General features: G+C 51.0%; 8 protein-coding genes across 8 annotated transcripts; 3 read left to right on the plus strand and 5 right to left on the minus strand.

Moving 5' to 3' along the window:
• Positions 1-1,781: 1,781 nt before the first annotated feature.
• Positions 1,782-6,811, minus strand: LAJ45_07827 (uncharacterized protein; the record flags this gene model as incomplete). Its single annotated transcript, XM_046117382.1, has 6 exons — positions 1,782-2,775; positions 3,005-3,156; positions 3,273-3,428; positions 4,237-5,387; positions 5,459-6,292; positions 6,421-6,811. 6 exons carry the CDS (start codon positions 6,809-6,811, stop codon positions 1,782-1,784), a joined length of 3,678 nt encoding a protein of 1,225 aa, XP_045969367.1.
• A 1,598-nt stretch (positions 6,812-8,409) lies between these two features.
• LAJ45_07828 (uncharacterized protein) lies at positions 8,410-10,051 on the plus strand (the record flags this gene model as incomplete). The annotated part of the gene is made up of 2 exons (XM_046117383.1): positions 8,410-8,462; positions 8,512-10,051. 2 exons carry the CDS (start codon positions 8,410-8,412, stop codon positions 10,049-10,051), a joined length of 1,593 nt encoding a protein of 530 aa, XP_045969368.1.
• Positions 10,052-11,481: 1,430 nt separating this feature from the next.
• LAJ45_07829 (uncharacterized protein) lies at positions 11,482-11,745 on the plus strand (the record flags this gene model as incomplete). The annotated part of the gene is made up of 1 exon (XM_046117384.1): positions 11,482-11,745. One exon carries the CDS (start codon positions 11,482-11,484, stop codon positions 11,743-11,745), a length of 264 nt encoding a protein of 87 aa, XP_045969369.1.
• Positions 11,746-12,184: 439 nt separating this feature from the next.
• On the minus strand, positions 12,185-14,147 carry LAJ45_07830 (uncharacterized protein; the record flags this gene model as incomplete). The annotated part of the gene is made up of 9 exons (XM_046117385.1): positions 12,185-12,686; positions 12,743-12,787; positions 12,845-12,914; positions 12,970-13,035; positions 13,095-13,245; positions 13,308-13,760; positions 13,820-13,882; positions 14,078-14,086; positions 14,145-14,147. 9 exons carry the CDS (start codon positions 14,145-14,147, stop codon positions 12,185-12,187), a joined length of 1,362 nt encoding a protein of 453 aa, XP_045969370.1.
• A 566-nt stretch (positions 14,148-14,713) lies between these two features.
• On the minus strand, positions 14,714-16,355 carry LAJ45_07831 (uncharacterized protein; the record flags this gene model as incomplete). Its single annotated transcript, XM_046117386.1, has 5 exons — positions 14,714-15,797; positions 15,846-15,962; positions 16,019-16,149; positions 16,203-16,273; positions 16,334-16,355. 5 exons carry the CDS (start codon positions 16,353-16,355, stop codon positions 14,714-14,716), a joined length of 1,425 nt encoding a protein of 474 aa, XP_045969371.1.
• A 2,287-nt stretch (positions 16,356-18,642) lies between these two features.
• Positions 18,643-20,441, minus strand: LAJ45_07832 (uncharacterized protein; the record flags this gene model as incomplete). Its single annotated transcript, XM_046117387.1, has 4 exons — positions 18,643-18,874; positions 18,935-19,593; positions 19,700-20,120; positions 20,299-20,441. 4 exons carry the CDS (start codon positions 20,439-20,441, stop codon positions 18,643-18,645), a joined length of 1,455 nt encoding a protein of 484 aa, XP_045969372.1.
• Positions 20,442-20,839: 398 nt separating this feature from the next.
• LAJ45_07833 (uncharacterized protein) lies at positions 20,840-21,709 on the plus strand (the record flags this gene model as incomplete). The annotated part of the gene is made up of 1 exon (XM_046117388.1): positions 20,840-21,709. One exon carries the CDS (start codon positions 20,840-20,842, stop codon positions 21,707-21,709), a length of 870 nt encoding a protein of 289 aa, XP_045969373.1.
• Positions 21,710-23,208: 1,499 nt separating this feature from the next.
• On the minus strand, positions 23,209-26,292 carry LAJ45_07834 (uncharacterized protein; the record flags this gene model as incomplete). The annotated part of the gene is made up of 8 exons (XM_046117389.1): positions 23,209-23,901; positions 23,979-24,240; positions 24,295-24,810; positions 24,977-25,206; positions 25,275-25,408; positions 25,485-25,941; positions 25,995-26,017; positions 26,085-26,292. The coding sequence occupies 8 exons, from the start codon at positions 26,290-26,292 to the stop codon at positions 23,209-23,211; spliced, it is 2,523 nt and encodes an 840-aa protein (XP_045969374.1).
• Between the last annotated feature and the right edge of the window lie 553 nt (positions 26,293-26,845).

A 26,845-nucleotide genomic window follows, 5' to 3' on the forward strand; every position in this document is an offset into this window, starting at 1 on the left:
GCGGTGTGGCTATGGGACTGGATTGGACTGGACAGGACTGGACAGCGCTTGAAACAATTACAATCAAATACCTAGACCTCGAGCTAGAGACTGGTATAGTAGAGTAGAGTATATGATATGCAAAATTCAGATATCTGATATCTGACTAGCTAGAGGCTAATTCCAAAGTTACTCTAATGTCGAGTGCGCTCGCGTGTCTGTTGGCTGACTGACTGGCTGGCTACTATGGAATCTATACCCGCCCGCTCTCATGCTCATCTCGTTTTGGCTTACTTTGCCTTTGCCTTTGCTCTCTCTGGGTGCTGGTACTTCTACATGTAGGTATTGCATCACCAACCACGAACGTCTAACTAAGCCACACGCATCTCTCTCTCTCTCTCTCTCTCTCGTGATGTGCATATAATCCAAATTTCCAATTTCGACCTCTGTCTCTGTCTCTGTCTCGCTCCCTCCAATCCCAATCCGCACCCCGCACCCCGCGCGCGCGCGCCCGCCGCAAGCGCAACCAATACCCATCATCATCATCATCATGTAGAGTAGAGTACATACATGTACATTACCCAGCAAACCTAATTCAGTTCATCAACCCAACCCAACCCAACCCAGCCCAGCCCAGCCCAGCCCAGCCCAGCAAATGCAAATGCAAATGCAAAAACCCAGCGCAAAAAAAAAAAAAAAAAAAAAAAAAAGAGAGAGGTTCGCAATCCCACCCCTCCACCAAACGCAGATCATCACGATCTTCCCATCGAAATTACAGGCTCAGTACCCTTCCACTACCATACCATACCATACCATCATCATCACGGGCGGCCGCGCGCGCGCACCGTCGGTTTTTTTCTACACACTGTAGGTACTCTAATTAACCCGGGGAGCCGGCCAGTGGGAGGAGCTCCTTGACGCAGTGACACATGGGTGGGTTTTTCTGCTTTTCTAGAGTAGCTAGGGTTGTGGGTAGGAGGTAGGTATGTATGTACATGTAGGTACGGTATAGGTAGGTACGATACATGTAGGTTAGGACGACGGCGGACCGGCCGCGCGCGCGCGTGGAAAAAAAGAAAACCAAGTACCTACTGGGGCGGGGGGGGGGGGGGTTCGCCGGGATTGGGAATTTGACGATTTGTACCTGCCGGCCGGCAAGGGATATATGTATGTGGAGCACTTACGGATTGGAGACAGGCACAGGCACAGGCACAGGTTTTGAAAGAAGAAAAGAAGATGCGGACTAACTACTGCGGGAGCGGGTGCAGGAGGAAGAAGAGAAGTCTATGCACCCCCTGTCCCGTGAGAATGTGCCTGTCCCGTGAAATGTAGCAGTCTCGTGATGATGATGATGATGATGATGATGATGATGCCCAATTGAAATGATGCATGTATGTATGTAAAAAAACTACACTGGAATAGCTAACCCCCACTGCCACGATACTGCCCCTCCCCCTCCCCTCCCCCTCCCCCGCCTCCTCTCCACCTCCACCCCTTTTCTTTTCTCCCCGCCGCAGTCGTCGTCGTCGTCCTCATGATCATCCCTTGCTGTGCTGTGCTGTGCTGCGCTGGTAGTTACAGATATTGCAAAAGAAAAGTAAAAAAAAGATACGTTAAAAAACAAAAAGTGCAAAAGAGGAGTGATTTTCTCCCGAATTAATCTACACACACAAAGCTAGAGCAGTAGTAGTAGCCAAGTAGCTAGCTAGCTAATTTCATCCTATCCTATTTTTTTTCTTTTCGCTTCCTCCTTTCGCTCGTGAAACCGCAGAAGAAACACATCGACTACCTAATCACCCCCATCAATCCTCGTCCTCATCGCCCGCCGCACCCCCAGGCGTGGGGGCCCGGTCCGGCATCTCCACATCCGCCTTCGCCGCCCCCTTCTCCAGCTCATCCTCACCAAATAGATTATCCCCCATCCCCTCCTCCTCCTCCTCATCGTCGCTCACCGCGGCCCTCGGCTTCCTCTTCCTCTGCGCCGCCTTCGACCCCGACCCCCCCTCATCCGCGCTTACCGCAGCCGCAGCCGCAGCAGCAGGCGCAGGCGCACTCGCAGGAACAACAAGATCGTCGAGGTCGTCGTCGTCGCTGCTGTTGACAACCTCGCTGGACTTGAACTTCCCGCGGCCCGCACCGCCGCCGCCGCCGCCGGGGCTCGCCGCGCGCCGGCGCGTAAGCTTCTTGCGCTTCTTTGCCGGCGGCTTCTCGCCGTCGTCGTCCGTGATTGCGCTCTTACTCCTGTTCCTGCGCGCCTTTGCAGCCGTGGCCAGCGCCGCCCCCGCCGCATCCGACTCCGTGTCCGACCCCACCGTCTCGTCCTTCTGCTGCTTCCGCTTACTCCTCCCGCCCCCACCCCCACCGCCGCCGCCTCCGCCACTGCGGCCAGACCTACTCCCGCCGCCGCCTCCGCCTCCGCCGCCACTACGTTTCTTGCGCTTCTCGCCGTCGCCGTCAAAGTCGCCGTCGTCGCGCGCCATCTCTTCGGCCGCCTTGCGCTCGGCGTATTCGCGTGCCTCTTCCTGCATCTTGCGGCGCTGCTCGGCGATGGCACGCTTGCGATCCTCTTCGTCGCGGCGGACGGCGTCGGCCGCGGCTTGGCGGCGGGCGATGTCTTCGTCGCGCTTGCGCCGCGCTTCGGCGAGCTTGAAGGCGTTCTTTTCTTCGTATTCGCGCTGTTTCTGCAGCGCGCGCTCCATCTGCTTGCGTAGGGTGTTGCGGCCCATGGTGGAGCGGGCTTCGATCTCGGGGGCGGGGTAGGGGGGGTTTTTGGAGTGTGCGACGTCGGTGAACATTCTACGTGGGAGGGAGGGTGTTAGCGGGGACATGGACGGGGTAATGATCGGGGAGGGGGAGGTGATCAGTGTTCCGCCGAATTGCCCGCCGGGGTTCCATGTTCATGTCCGGGGGAACATCAAGATGCCTGCCCTGCCCGACATGGAACCCCACCGTGCCATCGGCAATTGCAAAGTCCATACACCCCCGATCACTCAAAAAAAAAAGAGTAAGCAAAAATAAAACTCACTGAATCGCCTCATCCAGCCCCTTACTCGCCGCCTCCAGATCCTCGAGGGTCCGCAGCGTCTCGGGCAGGTTAATCGAGAACTGCACAATCTGGAACTGCACGAACGCGACGTTGAACATGAACATGACATTGTCCGGCGCAATCGCCAGTGCCTGGCTCACACACACACACCATTAGCACAATAGTACAACCATGGATAGCAACAGCGATCATCCCCGCAGCAAGCATCAGGTCTCTCGCTTAAAAGAGGAGGGGGGGGGGGACAAACCCGCTTAGCATAATCCAGCGCATTCTTGAAGCTCTCGAGCGACTTCTCGGGCTCCGACTCGCGCTCCTTCTTGCCCTTTGCGAACCACACGCGGCCCAGGCAGGTCAGCGTCGTGGGGTCCTTGCCGTGCTGGAACTTTGTGAGCGCCGTCTCGTACTGCATGCGGGATTATCATGGTTAGCAAAAAAACTGGCCCCCATTTTTCTATTGTTGTTTGTTGTTGATGAGCTGGGGGAGTTGGAGGTAAGGTTGTGAAAGCTGGGATGATCGTGAGGGAAAGAGAGAAGGTGAAGGAAATAGAGACGGGGGTGGGAGGATGCTGCAGAAGCAGCAAGGGCGTAGGGGGAAGGTAGCTACTACTGTATGTAGGTATGGTATGGTGTGGGATGGGATGTAGCTGCCTGCCTGCCTGCCCTGTGAGAAGCAGGCGTGACACGATGGGGCAGGGGTGTTACGCGCTGAAGGAAGGGTATGCAGCACGATACGATATCGGCGAGAATAGCCTAAGCACAACAGAAGTAACGCAGTATGGATAGGGGAGAGTGGAGTGATGAGTGCTGATGCTGATGCTTAGAGACGCCGACTACACCCCGGCCCCGTGAATTGGAAGGACAGTCAAGGGCTGCGGTGCTTAGAAACACAGACACAGACTCCCGGAAATGAGGAAGATGTGGGAATCAGGCAATGGGCATGGGGGGGAATACGGTAGATGGTGATTTGAAATAGCATCGTAATTGAGAGAGAGGGAATAATCGTAATTGTAATCATTGTAGGAGCAGAGCGGATGCAGGGAGAGAGTATGGGTATGGGTATGCATGGGTATGGGTAAAGGTAATAATAAAATGAAGATAACTCAAAACAACATTCGAGCCATCCAGGATACCACGAATTGCGTACCAATTCGAAAAAGGCACAGACAAGCACCGTAATCAAAAAAGAAGTGCAAAAAAAGACTCAAACTCACATTCTCAATCGCCCTCCCCCACTGCTCCAACCCCGCCAAACAATGCCCCAGATTCACCAACGCATGCGCATCCCTCGCCAGCGTCTCCTTCACCTTTGTAAACACCTGCACGGCACTCTTCAAATCCTTCCTATCCTCCACCATCGCAATCGCCACGCCCTGCGCCGCATACGCATTCTTCGGATCCAGCTGCAGCGCCTTATCAAAAAACTCGACGGCCTTCTCATACGTCTTCCGCCGCTTCTCCTTCTCCGCCTCACTATCCCGCCGCATCTCTCTTGCCGTGAGCAGATACAGATTGCCCATGCCCGTGAGCGAGTAGCGGTCGTGCTTGTCGTGGTACTGCAGGCTGTGCTTGTAGTGGCGCTGCTCGGGGTCCTCGGCGATGTTGATGGCCGTCTTGCGCTTCTGCTTGCCCAGGTACCACCCGTACAGCGCGCGCACCTCGAGGTTGCTCCCGTCGCTCTGCATCAGCCGCTGGATGCGCCGCGGCCCTTCCTCGCCGCCGCGCCGAAGCGCCATGTATGCGAGCCGCATGTTGGCGTCGACGTAGTCGTCGTGCCGCGCGAGCAGCTGCTCGTACTGCTTTGTCGCCTCGTCGAGGTTGCCGGCGGCCTCCTCGCAGCGCGCGAGGTTGTAGGTGAGCGTTGTGGCGAGCGCGTCGGTGTCGGCGGTGTCGTCTTTCTCTTTGAGCTCGGGGATGGAGCTGAGGGCGGTCTGGTAGAGCTGCCGGGCGAGGTCGTATTTCTCGTTGTGCCAGTGGAAGGTGGCCATGTTGTTGAGCAGCTGCAGGGGCACCATGGTCTCGTCGTCGGTCTCGCGCAGCTGGGTGTAGATGTCGTGCACGGCCTGCAGGCAGGAGAGGGCTTTGTCGGGCTGGTCGTTCTCGTAGAGGCGCGCGAGGGTGAGGAGGAGGGCTTCGCGGGTTGGGTCCGTCTTTTTGTCTTTCCAGGTTGCGCGCACGCTTTCGAGGAGGTGGATGGCGCGGCGGTGGAGGTCCGTTACGTCTTCTTTGGAGGCGGCGAAGCCGGTGCGCGGGATGGATTGGAGGACTTCGTGCGCGTAGAGGGTGCCGAGGATGGTCTTTGCTTCGAGGCATTTGGGGTAGCTTTGGACGACGGCTTCGAATGTGTATTTGGCGGAGGAGATGTCTGCGGGTTGTTGTTAGACTTCTGTAGAGTGATATGTAGTGTAGTGGAATGGAATATAAGAAAAAACAAACCTTTCATCAAGACCTGAACCTGCCCAACCCCTAGCTTAGCGGGCAGCCATCCCTCGCGGAGACTGTCGCTCCGCCGGTAGTACGTCAATGCCTTCTCCCAATCGCCCTCCGCGTGCCACTTGCGCCCCAACAGATACCACCCGTCCGCCGTCACAGCCGCAACATCGCTGTACTCAATCGCCTTCTTCGCGAGCGCCTCACACTGCGTGTACCCCTTCTTCGAGAAGAAGTGGCTCGAGAATGTCGTGCACGCCATGGGGAAGTTCTTATCAATCTTGTACGCCTTCTGCGTGTGGTCAATGACCTGTCTGTAGTTCTCCATAAACTTCGGATCATACTCCGGCGTCGCCGCCGTGACACTGAGATGATACAGCGCCAGCAGGATGTGCGCAACCTTCGACGCGGGGTCGAGCTCGAGCGCGCGCTCCCACGCGATCGCGGCGTCGTCCTTGTGCCCCAGGTTCCAGAAGCAGAGGCCGATGCCGAGGCGCGGGTCCGGGTCCATGTCGGGCCGCTTGAGCAGCACCTCCTGGTAGCACTCGAGCGCCTTGTCGAAGCGGCGGCGCGCGTACAGCACGCGCGCCTTGCCGAGCGTGGCGAGCATGTTGCCGGAGCGCGAGCTGCGGATGGCGTCGTCGAAGATCTTGGTGGCCGTGTCCAGGTGGTGGCCCTTCTCCGTGGAGGTGGAGACCGAGGCTTTGAACACGGAGTAGACGCCGCGGGCGAGGCCCGAGATGACGGATGAGGGGTCGAGGCGCGAGGACTCGTTGAGCGCTTGGGTGGCGAGTTGGAGGTAGTAGTCTTTTGTCTTTGCCTCTGATGCTATCGCCCCTTCTGTACATTACACCACATTGCATCCAGTTAGCCATCTAAACATTCCTCCTAAAGGGGGGTCCGCGGGGGGGGGGGGGGGGGGGAGGGCAGCAGTGATGCTGCTGCTCCGTAATTAATAATGAACCCACCAGGAACATTCCTCGCCGCCTCCCTACTCCGCTGCAGATACAGCCACGTCAACAAATTCAGCATAGGCAGCTTCTCGGCCGCATCGCCCGCGCGGGCCTGCAGCCCCTTCGTCATGATCTCGATGGCGATGTCGACCCGCTCGTGCTTCGCATAGGCCAGCGCAATGTACATCCAGAACTGCCTCGGGCTGCGCTCGTTCTCGAGCAGCGTGCACAGCTCCGTGGGGTCGTCGGGCAGCCCGTTGGGGTCCACCTCGACCACGGCGGTCTCGTCGTCGTCGTCCTCGTCGCCAGCGGACACGGGGATGTCGATGCTGTGGGGGATGTCCGCGTAGCGGCTGTGGCGGAGGGGCGTGAGCCCGTTGAGGAGGAGGGCGGCGGAGGAGGCCATTGGGGGGCCGTGGGGGGAAGGTGAGGTGAGGTGACCTATCGGTCGTTTGGGGGTATTGTGATGTGGGTCCTGAGACGCGCAGGGAAACTGACAGCCGTGAGGATTGTATCGACAGCTCTGACTGAGGGGATTGAACAGTCTGTGATTTGGAGAGACTCGGGGTGGTGATTGTTGGGGAGGGAGAGGTGTCTGTCGGGGATTGGAGAGGTTGAAGCTCTCTGTCGAGCTGCGCGAAGGTTTGAAGAAATCGCGGTGTGTCGAAGATGCGTGCTGACTCAGCAACGCGAGAAAATGGCAACAACCCTAGCCCCGAGCCAGTCACGTTCGGTCACTCGAATACAACGCTGCCGAAATAGGCAGTTTGTGCAGCTGATCACCAAGGACCCGTAGCTGCAGCACTGTCACGGTCTGGATTATCGTTGCGCTGGAGGACTAGAGTACTCTACATGTAGGTCTCGGTCCTGGTTACTTGCATGTAAGTAGTAGGGCTTCTTGTTACAACGACCCAGCTAGCCCATCCTCTACCATCTCAAAGCTGAACATACATGTATATACTTTTGCGTGTTTAGCACCCGACTTTAATCCTGACATTAGCATTGAGACTTGAGAATATCTGGTAACAAGCGCATACCTCCAATCAAATAGAAGTACATAAAGAGGATCGCCCCATCTCTGACCCAACCAGATCATCATGTTTCATCCCTCCTAGCTCGGTACTTCACGACCACTGCTTAATTCATCAGCACTTCGCCGACTTGGCACTTTCATAGACTCTGACTTTGTACTTTCTAGAACCCGATCGATGGCACCACATGTAAGTATAAGTCATGAAGCATGATTCGGTCAGAAAGCACTTATTGCCCAAGCCCAATTACAGGGACACTCAGGGCTGGTAAGCCGACTGGCAACTACAAGTATGCACTCGTACTTGTATGTACCCTGCGTACCGTATTCAGGGCCGTTAGGAGAGGCAAAGAAACAGGATGCTACCATTGCTAACCCAGGCTCAACAGTGGTCTGCCGCGATATAGGCCCAGGACCGACCGATTCCTTCATTTCTTCCGAAAAAGACAGCGCGATTCCTTCTACTTGGCTGTCGATCATCTGGCATAACTCTTAGCCTTAGAGTAGGTATTTGCCAAGCTACAATCCTAACCCACTATCTACAAGAGGTTAGCCCCTGCTGCTGCTGCTGCTGCTGGCATTCACCTTTACTAACCTACTACTACATACACACATACATATTCGTACTTATGTCTCTACGGCCAGCAGAAGATGCTACATGTATCTACTGTAGAAGACCAGACAGCAATAATGCCCGAACATTCTTGGAAACAACAAACCCCCCCCCCCCGTTCAGGCCAGGAGCTGTCCCCGCACTACACACAGTTGCACCTCGCTATGGCGGAACTCAACATGCCGGATCCCTTGCTGTCCCGCATGAAATTCCCTGAGAATTCTGTTTTCTACTGCAAAATCAATTTGTTATCAGGAATATTTGCTATCCCGTACAAGATTTGGCGAATCTTGGCCATCCGGCATAGCGAGGTGGGACTGCGCTCTCGCAATGTCTCAGCCTCTGTCAGTCCTGTCTCTTGATGACATCATCCCGAGCTGCCGGGTGGTCAGCTGTACCAATACATGGCGAAAAGTAAACCTCCGATATCTGCTTAATTTGGCTCACTGTTAATGTACTCTAGAGAGGGGAATCCAACTCAAAGCCAAACCACCATAACACCCCCCCCCAAACCCTCTCTCCAGGACCCAGGAAACCAAAAAAAAAAAGAGAGAGAAAAGAAGAAAAAAGGAATGGAAACCTCGAAACGGCCTCTGCTCCTCCACGAAGCAGCCACGCCCTACGTCCTGCTATGGACAGCCCTCATGATCCCAAACCGCCTTCTGGCCGCCACGCTGATACTCCCACTGCTGGCACTGTCGTACCACAACCTCCTGCAGACCACGTCTCCGAACCCGCCCAACAGCTTCCTCGTGGGCTCGTTCGTGGTGTACCACGCATTCGCCTCCATCAATCTCCTCCTCCTGCGGGACCCTCGCACCGAGTTCCGGAGACTGCCCATCACCGCCACGGGGGAGACGAAGCACCAAAACGGAGAAGAAGAAGAAGGAGAAGCATACCCCCGTGACCTGAAGCGCAGGATATGGTGGGTCTTTGACTTGGCTGTCACCATGCGCGGCATCGGCTGGTCCTGGCAAATCCGGCCTATCCCGCCGCTCTCCGCCACCGAAGCAGCGTCCCGCCACACCTACCTCCGCCGCCGCCTCGCCCGCCTCCTCATCATCTACGCATGGATCGACCTGAGCATGTTTGTAATCCAGCACATCGACCGCGCCTACTTCCTCCCCCCCGGAAACGCACACGAATACCCTCCCGCCGGGGAACCACCAGTCTACCCGCACCTCTTCTCACGCAGCACCCGCCCCCAGCACCACCCCGCGCCCCTCGGCCTCCCGCCAATCCCCAGCCTCTCCAGCGGCGCACCCGCGCTCCTGTACCGCGCCGCACTGTACACCGCTCGCCAAATCTTCACGGGCATAGTCATGTACGCCCACCTCAACAGCGGCTACACATTCCTCTCGCTGTCCGCCGTCCTTCTCGGCGCCCTCGTCGGCGCCGAGACCGGCTGGCGCAGGCGCTACCTGCACTGGCACGCGTGGCCGGACGTCTTCGGGCGGTGGTCCGCGGGCGACTGGGGGCGCGGGCTCGCGGGGTGGTGGGGCGGGGCGTGGCACGGCCTCTTCAAGAACGTCTTTATGGCACCGGGGCGGTTCGTTGTGTCCCGGCTGGGGCTGGGACAGAGGTTGCCTGCGGCGGCGGTATGGGTGGTGCGGCTGGTGGGCCCGTTTGTGGTGTCGGCGGCGCTGCATTACGCGGGTGCGTGGACGCAGGCGCGCGGCGGGTGGGGGTCTGCGAGGTTCTTTTTGTGGCAGCCGGTTGGGGTGGTGGTGGAGGCTGCGGTGGTGCGGTGGTGCCCGGGATGGGTGTGTAGGGGGTGGGTGAGGAGGTGGGCGCCGTATGTGTGGGTGGTGGTGTGGCTTGTGGTGACGAGTGGGAGCTTCTTTGAGGAGCTGCGGTATGGCGGGGTGTGGGCGCTGCAGCCGGTGCCGGTTAGTGCGTGGAAGTGGGCGGCGGGGGTGGGGGCGTTGTGTGGGGGGGAGACGGCGGTGGGGTGGTGGGAGTGGGATGATGGAAGTTTGGGGGGGTGGGGGGTGAGGATTTAGAGGGAGTCATGGGTGGTCACTCGGTGGGGGGTACGGGTGGTGGGTGGTGTGGGATGGGAAGGGGGAGGGCCTGGAGTGGGTGTTGGGGATTGGGAGTTGTGGACATGGCTAGAGATGAAAAAAGAGCGGGTCTGGCTGGGTGTTGAATAGTTTTTCTCGGGGTAGATGGTTTAGTCGTGTAATCGAAAGGTTATATGTACTTTTCTGTAACTCGTAGATATTATTGTGCAAGTGCCTAAGTAGCTGCCTCGATGCTTTTATCACTATATTTAACTTTCCAACGTGTAGATACTCCCGTACGCATCGCTACACGGTATACAGTTACATGTGGTCAATGATCAAGCAATGAATCCATGATGAATCGTACTTGGCCAGTTGTACATAGCTCAGTTCAGGCTGGATGGCCACTACATGTATGTACATGTATCTTATCAAATAGTAACCTTTTCATTCTCCTTCCGGTCCGTATATATCATCAGGAAGACCTTTTTCCATTGGTTTTATTCTACGCAGAGGTGCGGGGGGGGGGGGGGGTGGGTGGGATATCTCGTACATAATTAATACTTGAAGCTTTTAGGTACCGCGCACAGATTTTTTGCAAAACTATTATTGGTTGGGGGGGGGGGGGTATGCGTGTGCGTATCTAGATGTAGGGATATCCACTTCTAGAAATATGTGCCTTTATAACGCCGCAGCTTATATGGCACTGCATTTCTCAAAAATCTGAGTACCTCTGGAGCGCACATGCTGTATATATATTGTAGGAGCAAATCTGGTAGCATATTAATTTAAGATTTATACTTAGTGTACTACTACATGTAGCCAATAACCCTTTATATGATACGCATATATGGTCTAAATTTCGTGTTGCGGACAATAAGGTAGGTCGGTGATGCTTATTTTTCTCCTCATACATATTTTAGAATACGTGACCGCCGGTTTCTTTTAAGCGGCCCGTATAAGCACATGCCTGCAAGAGCACGTATTTTTTGGAGAAGCGAATACCCCGGGCCCTATTGTGTGTTTCTGTTCTTCAAGTATACATTAAGTATATATAACGTATAATGTGCTTACATGGTATTGGGGGGGGGGGGGACAGGAGATTAAAAAGCTCCATAGTAGAGTACTTGGTCTTGAAAAAAAAACATCGTTTTTTTTTTTTTTTTCATGTATCAACCACACATAATTGGAGATTTACAACCACCAATGCAAAGCACACATCTGGAAAGATCTCTACTCTTTATAACCACTAAGAACAGGCACAGACACAACACCACACAAATCACACACATCACAATAACACACCACACACACACACCATATGCGATCAATGAATTAAACAAAACAAAACAAAAAAAACCACACACACCACACACAACCTCTCCACATCACCCAAAAACCTCACACCACCCCCCCCCCCCCCACACACAATGTGCAAATACACCATCACCACCTATAAATGCACACACAAGCACTACGCTCGCCACCCCACCACCGCCATCTGCCACGAGAAGCCCCACGAGCCCGAATACAGCAACTCGACGCACGTCAAGGGCGCGAACGACTGCGACGCCTGTGTACTCATCAAGGGGGAGACAAGGCCTGGGCTCCTGAAGAGGGTGGCGACGAGGATTAGGGATAGGGCTGTGCTTATCAAGGATGAGTGTGATGAGTATGAGAAGGAGTATAAGTAGTCGATCAGGGCGGAGGAGATGGGTGAAAATATAGGGAGGTGGTGAGTAGAGAGATATAGAGCAGTGGGGGGGTTGGGAGCTAGATGGACAGGTAGGTATGTGGTGGATGAGGGAGGGGATGGGGTTGAGAAGTAGGCAGAGAAGTGAGGTTGATTAGTGAACGATTTATGATTGACAGGCGAGTGATTTATGGTGACGGGAAAACTTTAGAGGAGAAAAATTGATTAATAGAAAACCAATAAAATCACTACCTGATGAATCGTGGAACAGAGCACTCTCGGCCTCGTGGGTTAAAAACGTCAATTCTTTTTTTTTTCTCCTCGCCAATAAGTCTGGAGATTGTAGTAATAACCAAACATTCCCCCTGCTGCACCAATCTATATATACACAAACAGCAGTTGCATACATACAAGCATCATCACAGCAACATTTTTGATATCTACGAAACCGGAACCACAATCCGGTCCACATCTGGCGCCCATCCACCATCAACTCCTGCAACCTTCAACGTGTTCCCTGTCCCGCTGTTCAAGTTAAAGGTCATGCTCGCCACACCCGTGATCTGTCCGCTGCCCGTGGGCACAAAGGCAATCCTTTGTGTGACACCATTGACCGTAATGTCCGCAAATCGCTGTGTAGTGTCGCCGTTTGTGTACCTCATCCTGATGGTGGTCCTGGTCGTGGTCGAGGAGGAAATACCGTTAAAGGTGAGGGTATCACCTGCAGAACCGCCAATGTAGCCAACGGTGGAGGTGCCAGAGCAGTCGGTACAAGATAAGATTTGGGTGCCGCTGGTGCGAGTGTTGGTGCTAGATTCAGCTTCGTAGGAGTTGTCGGCGGGTGGGGTGGACCAAGTGCCGGCGGCGGCATTGATGACCCAGTTGTAGTACCAGGTGAGGGAGGCGGTAGTTCCGGAGATAGTAAGTGGGAGCCAGACATAGCTATAGGGACGGGGTTAGCTGGGCTGAGATTAAAAATGGATTGATAGATAACTTACGTGGAGGACATCAGGTTGGAGGAAACCCAGCGGTCGCCCATATACCTGGAACAAAGAGTTAATATAAGTGTTTCAAATAGCATTTCATGGTAGGGATCTTACATGGCCATGTCACCAATCGTGAGGACATAGTTTGTTTGAGACGTGTAAGTGTTGGATCCGCTAGTTGCGACTGATCCTCGAAGGTTAGTACATTTTACCCACGTTGAGATACACCGTTTACTTACAGTTTGCCCATGCTGACCATGGCCCACTCAAGCTTGTCGCAGTAGAATATTTGTTATCGTTTGCATCTGTTCACTGTCAGCACAATCCACTATAGCTAGTCTTCAGAAAAAAAGGGAAGCCATACTCCACCCGGTAAGCTGACTCGCAAACATAAAGTACACCCCGTTCTTCTTAATAACCGCCGGGGACTCGTACTTCTCCGCCCAGGTGTAGACATTCGACGTCACATTCAGATAATCATCCGACAGGCGGTCAATTCTCAGGCCATTCTCTCTCTATTTCAAAAACCCAGTCAGTCCCCCATTCACCGCCAAGGAAAGTCAATGATCAAACCTACATCTTCAGTCAACAGGTACCCGGCCCCATCCGAATCCTGGTACAACCCCATGTCTCTGCTCTGGAATCCCAGAGGTCTAAAGCTACCTCTGTACGTGTAGGCTCCACACACGCTGCTGCTGGTACTAACTCCGACTCTTGCGTCGGCGTAGTTGCTCGAGTCGACATGCATGTACATGACATACTGGCTAGTCGCAGAGTTATACAAGATCTTGGGCCTTTCGACGACTCTGTTTGGTCCGAGATCCCCAGAGTCTTGCAGCGTGAGAAGGTTGTTGACGAAGGTCCAATCGATCAGGTTGGTGGAGGAGTAGCAGCGGATGGATTGGAAGGAGTAGCCATCGAGCTTGTTCTCGCCAATGAGGTAGTAGGTGGATCCGACCTTTATGACACCAGCACCGTGCGCTTGGATGTGCATGCCTGTGTTTGCGGCGGTCCAGGAACCGCCGGAGACCTAAAGGCTGTCAGAGGGTCTGATTTAATAAGAGTCATATAGGTATAGGATGAACTTACGATTTGGAGAGAGGCATGGACAGCACCAGAGAACAGTATGGCTCCTAGGGCGACTAGATTGGACTTGAACAGCATAGCTAATCACGTGGTCTTTATCGAGTGATAGGTGAACCGTTCACGATTGAGATATCGATATCCAGAAGTGTCAAGAGAAAAAGAAAGGAAAAACATGTTCCCCCTTTACATCTTTTATACCTGCTCAGGTACCTACCGTACCTACATAGTAGCATGCAACCTCCTTCATCTAGATATCCCTACCTTCCCTGTCTGTCCCATGGCCAATCAGCCTAAAGCCAATGATTTCCCTCTGCTAATGCCTGCCTACCATTATTAAGGTTACTTTTAGCGGCGAGTGAGTCTACTATTTTGCGGGGTAAAATGGTAGTTCGGGGTTTCTAATATCTGAATCGCAAGGTACCTGTTCCCGTTACTCCGCTGACGTCAATCATATCTTCATTGGGAATCCTCGCCCGACATATAAACACTCAATCTCGTCAGGATGGAACCCAGAAATAGCTCAAAAATAGAGCTCCTGAGGTGACAGCTGTAAGGGCGAGCGACCGGAGTTAATCCGGGAGGGGTATGAAGGATCTCGTGTGACAATCAATGACCCCATATCTCACGTGTAAATCAGACTGGGGAACAGAAGCAATCATCTGCATATCGATCTCGGTGAAAGTAAACACCGACCAGTGTAATACTCCTCGTTCACATGTTTTATACGACCGGGCATAGAGGAATCCGAATAACCGGATTCTGGGGTAAAATAATCTAGTATCATTCTTCTATTCCAACCTCCAACCTATCTAGATCTAGAAAGCATTGGAACATCAATTAAGGTGGCTAACTATATAACATTAAAAAAAAAGGGTTCGGAGGTTGGCCTTCCGGGACTTATGCCTTCCCGTCCCAGAATTCGACCACGGCCCATTTACCGCTCCATGCCCACTTTCTTCCCTCGCCCGCTGCGTCACCAGCCCTCAACTCCTCATCCTTCCCTTCAGGAAGTCCCACAACAACATCAGCCTTACAAGTTCTAAGGGCAAGCACTCTGATGCCGCTCCCAACCTCCCCCAATGGCCCGATAGCCTCCTCAAACCTCGTAGTAGGATTCCAGTCGGCGTCACCGGTGAGTTTTCGGTAATTGAGGTCTCCCTTGAAAATGACTAGCTCCGATTTCTGCAGGTCCTCAAAGAGTTCTGGAGCGGTCTTTGGCAAACGCCAGTAGGATCCGCCAGTCGTCCAGAACCTGTTAGGACGGAGTACAAACTTGCCGTCGGCGTGGAATTTACTCCAGTGAGAAAACAAGGATTCGAGATCGGATTTCTGAGCATCGCTTAGGGATGCAGCCTTATTTTCCTTGTTATTTTCAGGCTCATCTGAAGAAGAAAAGTAGGTCACAGGATCGTGCAGAGCGTTCAAAAGATCGGCGAAATCCTTTGGCAAGACATCACTGACGAACCACGGAAGACTCTTGGGGTGGAACACGATCTCTGTCGCCAGCCCGGCGTAGAGAAGATAACCTCCCAAGATTAGGTCTACGAAAAGCTCGAACCCAGAGTTATCAAGGACAATGTCTACTCTTCGCTCTTTCTTGCCCTCATTCTTCTGCTTCAGGAGCATGTCGTAAACATCCGAAAGATCGTTGACAAGGATGTTCTTTTCACTCTTCTTCCTTGCCTCACTTCCTTGGAGTTTCTGGATATCTTCGTAGGATAAACTGGTCAACAGACTCAGATCTGTGGCATTTCCCCAGAGACAGATCTCTGCCATCTCGATGAACAGCAATTTTTCTTTCTCGGCGACCTGTTCGGGGGTAAGTTCTTCGGCGGCGGAAGGTCCTTCGACAATGTGACGGTATTTTGAAGCTAACTCGAGAATTGCGGCGAGGGATGACTTGAATGTGCTGTTCTTTTGGAGATGGAAAACGTCGTGTGATTTCCAGGTCTTTGTTAGGTTCATTGAGACTTGAATTCGACTAAACATGAACTTAGTAATGTTAAGATGACTGGGTTGGAATACTTACCGGTACAAGTAGCATTCAATAAATAACCAGGGGGCCTCAAACCACTTGGGGTTACCAAGCTGTTCTAGTTCCTTGTTGTAATCCTTGATATCTTCTTCGCCGTCATCTTCTAAGGGTCTAATTTGCCGAATTAGCATTCATTGAGGGTTTAAAGCTGTTAGATATATTCTCACGTAACCACCCGGTCGTGTTGCATCTCATATTTCATCTTGGCAAGTTGCTCCACGATTGTCTTTCCTTCTTTCGTATGCTCAGGGTCTTTTGAGGCCATAGTATGTCGGAAAACATCGTCAATAGCTTGTGTCTAGTCCTGTCAGTTCCAGTCTAAAGCGAGAACGAGAGTCGGGAAAATGGTACCAAAATGACAGGCCACCGATCTCGTACGGAAACATACGCGAAAGAAAACTTATCGGAGGTCTTGTACGGCGCTGCAAGGGTAAATGATCAGCTCCCAGGACTAGAATCTCAGCAATTGAGGTATATCTTACTTGTCTTAGTATCGTATTCCATCTTGTATATGGCACTTTCTCCTCAGTGGTATGCTTTGAGCTAGAGCTGGGCACCTGAGAGCTAGAAATACAAATGTTTGGGGGGTCGTTGAGTCAATTGAACCGATTTGCCATGGTGGGGCTAGTGAGGGGGACTCAAAGCTTGGCGAAGTTAGTTAGCTTGTTTGGGAGAGTTAACGCGACATCTGAAATTGATATCGCGAAGGCATTTAACTGAACCGCAATGTAATCAAATTTGCAACAGTTTTCTGGTGAGCCTTAGCCTTATCAAAGATTAGGCGTGTGCTCTTGTTCAAATGAGAAGCAGGTCCAACCTAAGATCCCAGGCGTGCGGCGTGCTTGATTATTGTGTTGCCAACATTGTGCCGCCCAATGGCATTTCTAGAAGTTTAAAGTATAGAGTTACCTAAACAGCAAATTATAAATTCCATAAGCATGTACCTTTCTTGGATGTAGTATACGTGTATGTACAGCCACTCGTCAAAAGTGTTCGTGATACAGTTTTAATGTCAGTGCGCAGTGTGGCGCACCCGTAATACTGATGTTATTAAAGTTGAGATTTAAAACAACGAAAAATATATAATATAGTTCGTGACTATATATAAAAAGAAGATAGGTCATTGATCTTATTCTTCATTAATTTGGGTGCCATTGGTCACTGGGAAAGTCTTCTCTTGGGGTGTTCTTGATGGTCCGCCGCAGTTACATATGGAGAAATGTCTCACTCTGAAATCGGAATCACGAACACTTTTGCAGGGTGGCTGTACGTATTTGTTAATGGGTATAAGGCCAGAAAGGGCTTTGTAATTTTGTCATAGTAAAACGTACTGGTTGAAGGAAGTAAACGGAACTAACATTTCTATTATCTGGTATCTTCTTAATTGTAGCTATCAGGATCTTCGGTTTTTTGAGCTTCAATCATTTGTCTAAGAAAAAATCCTTTATTTCGACGTCTAGATCAACTACATGTATGTACGTCCTTATTCCACCATTGATCGACTCATGCACATTCAACATCCTCTACATATTCTCATAAGATACTGACTTGCATTCCGTATAGTCTTTTATCATCGCCATCACCGATACGGACTCAGCTATAGAGAATTATCATTTAACGCTGCAAATCGCCATCAATCATCCGTCATCACTGTTTTTGGGCCTAGAGCTATTTTTGGACATCTGATTCAACTGTCCATCGCCGCCTATTACTGAATCATAATTTGCAAAATATCACATAGCGAGAGCCTTGCCTTATGCCAAATAGGCGAGCCTTGGACAAGGTTTATAATTATGTCTGCTTTACCCAAGTGACATAAATTTTGGTGCATATGTAGAGAAGAGTGATTTTATGACACCGTATTTAGCTATGGCAGTGCTAACATGGCACAACCCTTTAGTGTGAGTTAGGCTCCTGAATGTGTGGATTCGGATAACGAATTTTAAATAATCTGATAAGGCACAGTTAAGCAGTTATAAGATGGAAACACACGTGCTATATGTAATACACGCATCTGCACTGTGGAACAAAAGTTATCCATTAAAGCTTCGGTCAACGCAAATTTTGCGTGGACTCATTTTCTGTGGTTGGATTCGTGTCATTTTAAATGCTAATGTGATAGGAGCTCCGACACTAGTATGTTAACTGCGTCACCATCACTCACTCGGCAGTGATATTTCAACCGATCCCGATTTATAATCCCAATATCGAGAATATATTTATGTAATTAGGAAGACACCGCAAATCGCTATAGTTTGTGATGTCGCGGAGGATCATAATCTTCACCATATTCATGAACAAGCTTGTGTTTTTCATATTTTTTTCTATAAACTTGAATAGCCTTATTCCTTCTTATTCATTTTTACGCACTAAAACCAAACTATACAGTGTGCGTACACACCCTACGCCTTCAACACTAATACTACTACTACATACACATCGCCTTGAAACCTTGCGTATCATACCATATCCTGCCATAACCCATGCCCCATGAACAGGGAGAAAGAAGCATACAAATAACACAACCCCTTTGCTAACTATAAGAAAGAAAGAAAGAAAACAGAAAACAGGAATCCCGCGCAGAAACAAAACACCCGCAAGAAGCAGAGTAAAAAGAAAGCAAAACTCCCAGGAGTGTGGAACCCAGTAGAAGACAGTAAGTAGTTTGTAAATGAATCTTTTGTTTTTCCCGGAATTTTAAAGGTAATTTTCAAAAGAAAGGAAAGAAAGAAAAAACTCAGTATTCCCCAACACCACGATTACCGCAATACGTCCGAAACTTCACTGCCATCTACATACCCCCCATTTTACCGTAAAAACTTGGCGTCCCAGGAGTTTGCCTTGCGTTTTGGCTCTCCTGCCCAGGAGTTGTGTTGCCGGTAGGCGTTGATGTAGACTCCCTGTTTCCGTTTGAGTTTGTTGGTGTTGATGGAACTGGTATGCCATTGTTGTAAACAACCGTTCCTGCACCGTTGATATTTGGCGGAGAGATACCAGCACCGTTGAGACCCCAGACTTGGCCGCTTAGAGGTGAAGTAATTTGTTAGTCTATGAATAAGTTAAGTGGAAAAGGGAGGGCTTACAGAAATTTTGAATCATCAATTTTTCCATCAAAGAATCGATCCCTCATCTCAAAAAAGATGTTGCCGGTGAGTAAACTATCACTTCCTGCTTGATGCTGCGGGCCGATTCTCGGCACGCCCATATCCTCCGCAATATCCTGTAGACCACCTTTCAATGACCGACATGATTTCATGAGGAACTTGATATCGTAGAGTGCAGGGAAATATTTTCCAAGGAGTGTTCGGAATTCGGATTCTTCTGTTGGCAGCGGTTTACAGGACATGATCTTGACCAAGTATCCAAAATCGTACCCCGAATGGAAAGAAATCCACTTGACTTCATCCAGCATTACCAAACCAGAGGAAATTAGGAGATCGCCAAATGCATACACGTCGATACCGTGGTTGGCATGTTTTACGAAGTCGATACCGCTTTTGGTGAGGAGATCGATAGATTCTTGAGCATACATGTCCTCGTTGAGAGAGAATTTAAAGTTAAATTGCCAAGTACAGACAGTACCATCAACCTTAGCGAGCTCTCCGTTCTCGTCGGAGAGAGTTATGCCGAGCTGAATGATCTTGAGCATGTCGACGTTGCATCGGAGCGTTTGGTAATGGTAGTCGGCTTTGGATTTAAATGCACCGATAGGACGAGCCACAATGCCTGGGAATTCAGTGTCCTAGTTCGCTGAATTTAGTTGATCGTCGTGCATAGAGAATAGGCGTAAATAGGTTTAAATTTAAGGTAGGGATTCGGTTTTGGTACTCAGCCAAATTGTAACTAACCATAGCAATATACGGGTACTTATCCACCACACTTCGAAGAACCCCCATCTCCCTATTCAGATCTTCTGCCCAGACATCTCTGATCTGCGAATCTGCCTGCGGCAGAGCTCCATTGGGCCTTCCATCGAGACCTACAGCACCCCCACCAACTCCAACGCCCATGTTGGCACCCATACCGGGCCTGCCAACCAATCCTGCTGGAATGTTCCCACCGTTTATTGAAGAGCCTCTACCCATTAGACCAAGAAGACTTTGCTGCTGCTGCTGAAGATGCTCCCGCGCTTGTTGCTGTGCTTGTTGCTGTGCTTGTTGCTGTGCTTGTTGCTGTTGGGCTTGTAGCTGTTGTTGTTGGTTGCTTCTTTGGGCAGCGACGGCAGCGGCTTGTTGTTGAGCATTGAACATTTGCTGTTGTGACGGGTATCTTTACATTCTAACATTTAGCAGCTATCTAAACAAGGTTGCGGGGACCTCTTAGATCAAGGGTGCGGGAGGTAGCAGCAGGTGAGGATTAAGGTCTAGCCTTAGTCCCTTTCCCCCATCACCTTACTCTCTCCAGTTTCGCCTCTGATCCCACATAGTATGGGTACAGGTCGGCTCACCTATTAGTCTCCATCAAGCTGTGCATACCCCCCCCACCTCCCCCACCACCTCCTACTCCCATCGGATGTCCGCCCTGTTGCTGTGCAAAGGAGGAGGGGACATGCATAGTCGGGCCAAAGGGGTTGGCTCGTGCCGGCGGCATCGTTGTTTAATATCTAGGTTTCTTTAAGGTTCTAACGTGATGATGATATGGCAAGGAGTCGAACTGGCATCTCTCAGGTAGTTGTTGATGGGGGGGGGGGCGGACACGAAGGTTAGGCTGTTGTGTCGTTTCGTGTAACACTTTCTCCGTGCCCAGCTCGGAATGCAAAAGCAGCATTTTAAGATCCGCTTATGACTCAGCGTAATCCCCGCATGTGCCTGAGGCTGCTTTAGGTGTTGCGATGTTGCAACTGGCATCTGTACAGCGCATCACCGTCATCAGGGCGAACCTTGTTCCCACTTTCAAATCAGGCAGCCCACGAGAATTCAGTAATAACTGCCCCTCTCCCCCTCCTCATACACAAGATATCACCCACCAAAAAAGCCTGTACACCCACTATGGCTCCAAGAACTCCTACAGACGTCAATTACGCGGTTCTCAGGCGCTACTTACCTCGCCTACACGAAATCCTTACCATTGCTACCTATGCACACATATACATCTGGTCATCAACCTCAAATTCATGGAGCAAAGCTGGTTTCGAAGGCTCTCTATTCCTCGTCTCCCTCAACCCCCCACTACCGACTCCCGAAGACCCAATACCTAAAACTGAGGAATACATGCTATTCCTCCTAAATCGTTGCAGTCTCAACAACTGGCACTATAAACTCCGAGACCCTGATGATATCGATCTAGAGAGCGGAGAGATTTGTGTTCTCCGGGCAAATGAGCCTATACAACGCGATAATGGGGCAGCCGCGAACGGGAACGGAAGCGGGTCGGGTACAGAGGATGAGGTGGCATATGGACTCTTTATTTTCTCAGAATCGGGCACAAGTACGGCGGAAGACAAAGAAAAGTTTCTAAAAATGACGAAGGAATGTGCAACTACGTTTCAGGCGACTAGTGCTGCTGCTGCAATACCCACGCCTGTACCGCAGCCAGAGCCACAGCAGCAGCAGACGCAGGCAGGGAGGAGCATTTCTGTATTAGAACTGTTTCAACAAAGGGGGATACAACAGCTTCAAGAGCCGCTGCAGCATCAGCATCAGCAGTCAATGCAACAGCAACAAGGATATTATCCACAATCAGGTTGGGGATATCAAGAAACGGGGTTGGGAGGACAGCAAATTGCGCCCCAGCAAATGCCACCACAGCACCTAGCACAGCAGCAATGGCAGCAGCAGTGGCAGCCACAACCACAAGTATCCTACGAGCAGCCTATCAATACGGGCATGGGGCTAGTGGCGGCGGCGTCGATCTCTTGAGTCTATTCCAGAATGCAAAGTACAGGGATAGCAGCGGACAAAACTAGGGCTATTGAAACCTCTCAATTCTACGAAAAGATCGCCTACAACAGTGAATGGGGTGGTGTACTATAATATTAATATGTACCATAACTACAAACGCTGTTGTAGGGTTATAGTTGGGCGTGATATGAAGAAAAAAAAAAATGGCGGGACGGTACAGGTACTCTAGTACCAGCAGATATTGGCGCGGCGGAAGTTTCAAACGGTGGTCATGGCGTTTTAGGGCGGCTGTTTGATTATATCATTCCCTTTCAAAACAATTGTAATACACTTTATGGTGCATTTGTCCGGTGTCGGACAATGCTACATAAGTATCGAGTGATAATTCATGATGACTCAACAGAAGTATCTGTTGAAAAAGGTCAGATCATACAGACAAAAGATTTGAGTTTGCTTTTGAATACCTACTTTGTGTAACTCGTGACATATTCACAAAATATCACTCGATGCCAAGACATGAGGGTTACATGTAGTCAGATCTTCATGGGCAGTATAGAATGGTACTGCAATATCTAATTTAGAATACCAATAAGACATACTGGGCTTATACGGTCATACGGTCATACGGTCATACGGTCAAAGTAAGAACATCCACACACGGGTACAAACACTTTGAACGAGCATACGTATCTAATCAGCAGGTGGGTTGCATCTTTCAATTGTACGAAAGAAAATGGTTGATGATATTAATCAAATAACAATATAACACAAACCACCTAACCTCATGAAACACCCCCAGAGTGGCCTGGGTGTATCTGATTTAGTACCTGCCCCGCTATTGCCGGTAACGAATCCACGCGAGCTTGTTACATAGCTATCTTCTAGATGGATGACGTTGTGGGCAAGAAAATCGCTCACATGGAAAATCACTCACCACATTTGATCACTCTAATGATGTCATCTACTTAGATCTGAATGTGATTATCTACATATATATCTATAAAACTACCAAACATAATTGGCTTGTCTTAGAAAAATCTCCTCGTCTGGTGATACTTCCCGCCCTCTACTAATGGAGGGCCAGGATTTGGGTGTGGGATAAATTCGTTGATAAGAATGATAGAGACCTGGATTTAGACAACACCTTTCCTCCTTATCTTCTAGGTATATTATATACATATACATATAGGTCACCCATCACAACAGTTGCATGCATATGCACTTGTAGCTTTGTAGGTTGTGTACATGTACATGTAGATACATGTATTATGCAGCTCGGAGCCCCCCTTCACTACATACATACATGTATATAAAACAAAAATAAATGGAGAAACAACGATACCTGCATAAATAAGAATAATCACTAAATGATCAAGTCCAAGCCTACCAAGTCTTCTCAAAATTGGTATATGCGCTCTACTCATCAAACTCCTCTGGCCCAGCATATCCCGGCTCCTTAAATACCATATTCATATCCCTCACTTGCGCAATAAACTTTGTCAGTTCCTTTAGCCTCGTCATGAGCTCCTTCCACCCGTCCCCATCCCAGGGTCTGGGCCACCTAGGACATTCCCATCCCTTGTCCACATTGGGTGGTTAAACCCACCGACACCCGAGCTTTTAAAGAAGCTTTCTATCTCCGGCTCCCAGTCGCCCGAGCACCCCAGTCCAATTAAAGACTGCTGCGCGAGATTGTGTGTCCAGTCGGCATTCATGAGAGATGCCCCCCAGCGGACGTCGTGGTCTGTTGCCAGTCCTTTCCAGGAGATTTGGATGCCGAGCGGGTATAGATTTGTCAGACTCATACGGCTCGGTCCGATGCTCTCGGGGAAGAAGCATTCGTACTGGGTGATCTCGAACTTGTACTGCGTTCTCGAGATCCAATACTGGTGCTTCGTCTTCTGCACAATCTTGTCCACCACCAGTCCCGGGAGGTTCGCGTAGCAGATCCTCTTGACCCTCCTCCTGGAATCCGCGCTGCCCGGGCGCGGGGGTCCAATGGGATCGGACTCGTCGGGGATCTCCTCGATGCGGATCTTCTTCAGGAAGTCCTTGAAAATCGGGTACTTGTCTGCATCGGGACAGAACTCGTACGTGTGGAACTCTATCTGCCACGCAAGGTCTGACTCCAGATCCATGACCTTGATGTCGACAGGGCCCTTGCGGCGTTGCCTGACACCACCCCGTATGTTGTTGGGGTTGGCGCTCTTCTGGATAAAGAGCCAGCGGCGCATGCCGACCCGGTAGAGGTCGCCGGCGGCGTTTGCCATGTCGCCCGGGTGCTTACCGGGGATGCGCTCAAACTCAATCTCGAGGCGGATCTTGGAGGCGAAGGGCCCATTGTAGATTGTGCACTCGAATGTGCCTCGATGGTGGGGTCGGGGATATCGAGGTCGTCGTGGATGTCGTGGATATCCCCCTGGCCGTCGACGAGGTCGCCGTAGGGGTTTTCGGCGAATTTGGAGTGGCCGCGGTCCACGTGGTGGAAGAGGTCCTTTCGTGCGTGGCATTCGGTAATTAATGCTTTTGCGATGTGCTCCTTTCCTATGCTGAGAGATTGTTAGCACATGTGGATTTCAGCAAAAGTATGGGGATATACGTACTGCTTGATGAGCTCTCCACATATCATTGGGTCCCGGACCATGCGAGAGAAATCATCAATAGAGTACCCCTCTGGCGGTGGTGTTTTATAACCAAAGAGAACCAAAGTCCCGAAGTTTATCTTCAAAGAGGCATAACCTCTAAAGTAAACGACTTCTCTCAGTCCTTCATTCATCGCTTTCTTGATAAAACGGTCATTGGCTGCCTCCAGGATTTCCCTCCTGGTCTTCCAGGCCTCTACAAATTCCCAGGATGGGAATTCGCCCACGAGGAGAGCCCGTACTCCCGTACTCCCCCAGAATCTCTCTATTGTCTGACAGTTCTCCAGCTCCCGTTCTCTGATAAGACTAACACGGGTGTTCTGTAAATCCATAGACGGAGGATGAAGAAGGTGCTTATCCGTGATTGTGCGACCCTTTGCAGCTGCCCCACAGAATGCTCCATACAGTCTTGCAACAGCTTTATCCACAGCGTCCGGGTCCTCCCCAAGGACTTGAAGCATATACCCATCCAGCTGCCTGTAGTCAACGATCCAAACATCATGCTCAATTCTCACATCATCCAGCAGCTCAAAACTCGCCCCAAGATGGTCCTGGGCATTGGCTTCCTTTGGCCATAAAAAGGTTCCTACAGCATTAAACTCGAAAGGACCTTTGGGGGGAGGCCCGCCGCAGCTGCCGGCACCTCTCTTCCCTGCGCCTCTCCTGGTCGAGGTAGCGCTGCTTGCGCTCGCTGGGCTGGGCTCGGACTCTGGCCCAGTCATGTTCACGTTCACGGCCGGGACGACCTTTTTTTCGGGCGTCCTTTTTATCCTTTGCATCGAGGTTCATCTGGTGGAAGATGTGCTCTGACAGGAGCATAAGATCTCGGGTGGCGCGAGCGACCTGGTCTGGCCGCCCCCATATGTGCACTTGCTATATCATGGTTTGTCAATATATGATTCCCCGGGAGCTATGGAAAGCATGGGGGGGTTATTTCTTACAGGGTCTGCACCGTCATTCGGCATGCTCACGTACGTGTTTGTCTTTTGCGCGATATGGCGGAGATTTACACCTCTGGGCCCAAAGAATCGTTCATCAAAGATGGCACTACGGCGCTCCGCTATCTCAAAGTGACCTATAGGTTGCGCAGAAAAATAAGACACAAGGTCGGCAAAATATAATATTCAATGTATATACGTATATCAACCTACCATTTGGAGCGGCCCCGAGTCTCTCCAACCTTACACCTTCGTTCTCTCTCCGCAGCCCATCAGGTCCCTCATATGGATCTGCCTCGCCCCATATATCCCCATTGTCGTAATAAATCGGCCTAGTGTACGCTGATAGAGTATGCGGATCATCCAACTCATCCAGTTCCTCATCGTCGTCTCCGTCGTAAAAATCATCCCGAAAGTCAGAAGACGACTTCCGGTTCTCTCCCCAGGGATCATCATACTCCGATGGCGCAATGACGGACGACGGGCTCTTTACAGACTGCGCTCTGGAAGGAGTGGCCGTCCCAACCCAGACACTTGAAGATCCCGAGCGGGTCCTACCTCCCGCGCTGCTGACAGATCTTGCAGGACTTGTCGCCCGGCCTGCAGCAGATGCATTTCTGTTATTGCTGATACTGCTCCTATTACTTGTTGATCTCGCGGGACTTGGCGGCTGAGCAGCATTTCTGTTGTTGTTGCCGTTGTTGTGGCTGTTCCTTGACCTACTACTGGTGGTGGATCTGGCAGGACTGGTTGCGCGCGCTGCTGCGTTACTATTGCTACTCCTACTACTGACGGGTCTTGCGGGGGCTCTACCGGTCGCGCTGCCCGGAGGCGGGCTACTAGGGTCAATGCGGACGCCAATGTTGGAGCGGGCGGGACTGGCCGCGCGAACCGAGCCGGCGACGGAGGGGGGTGCGGAGGGCTTCTTCTTGGGTTTCTTTTTGGGCTTTTTGGCTTTGCGGACGGGGGTGACGGGGTTGGTTTCTTCCCAGGCGTTGGCGTTGTGGAATTCGTAGTCCATTATTGCTATTGCGGCAGGATAGTGGGGATGATAGTGGGGTGTTTGTTTGTGCGTGCTTGGTATGGTGGGGTTGTTGGAATTATGGGAGTGAGTTACTGCGAATTATATACGCGAAGCTGCGTTCAGGCATCCAGTGCTAAGGTTGTAATGTAAGGCTATATGGAGATGGATTGGTAAATATTGACGGATGCTACTCGTACTGTGGTCGGGAACAAAACTATTATTGCCGGTGATATGAGTTATATCGAACCCCCGATATGCATTCTTCAGGCGGCCACTATAAATAAGGTCTGAGTGGAGGAAGAAGTAGGAGGAGGAGGAGAAAGAGGAGAAGAAGAAACAGAAGAAGAAGAAGAAGGTTGTAGTCGTTAATAAATAGAATGGATGACACCGGGTTATAATTACCAAACGTCGTCACGCAGGAGTAACGTACTCTAATGTTTGATCGAGGGATATAGAGTATTAGTAGAGTATTTATGCGCTTGGCTGGATTGGGAGCTTAATTAGTTTTTTTCTTTCTTTTTTTTTCTTTTTTTTTTCTATATGTTGGCCA

This window comes from Morchella importuna (assembly GCF_003444635.1).
Source record: "Morchella importuna strain M04M26 chromosome Unknown Morimp01GS026, whole genome shotgun sequence".
Classification (NCBI taxonomy): Eukaryota; Fungi; Ascomycota; class Pezizomycetes; order Pezizales; family Morchellaceae; genus Morchella; species Morchella importuna.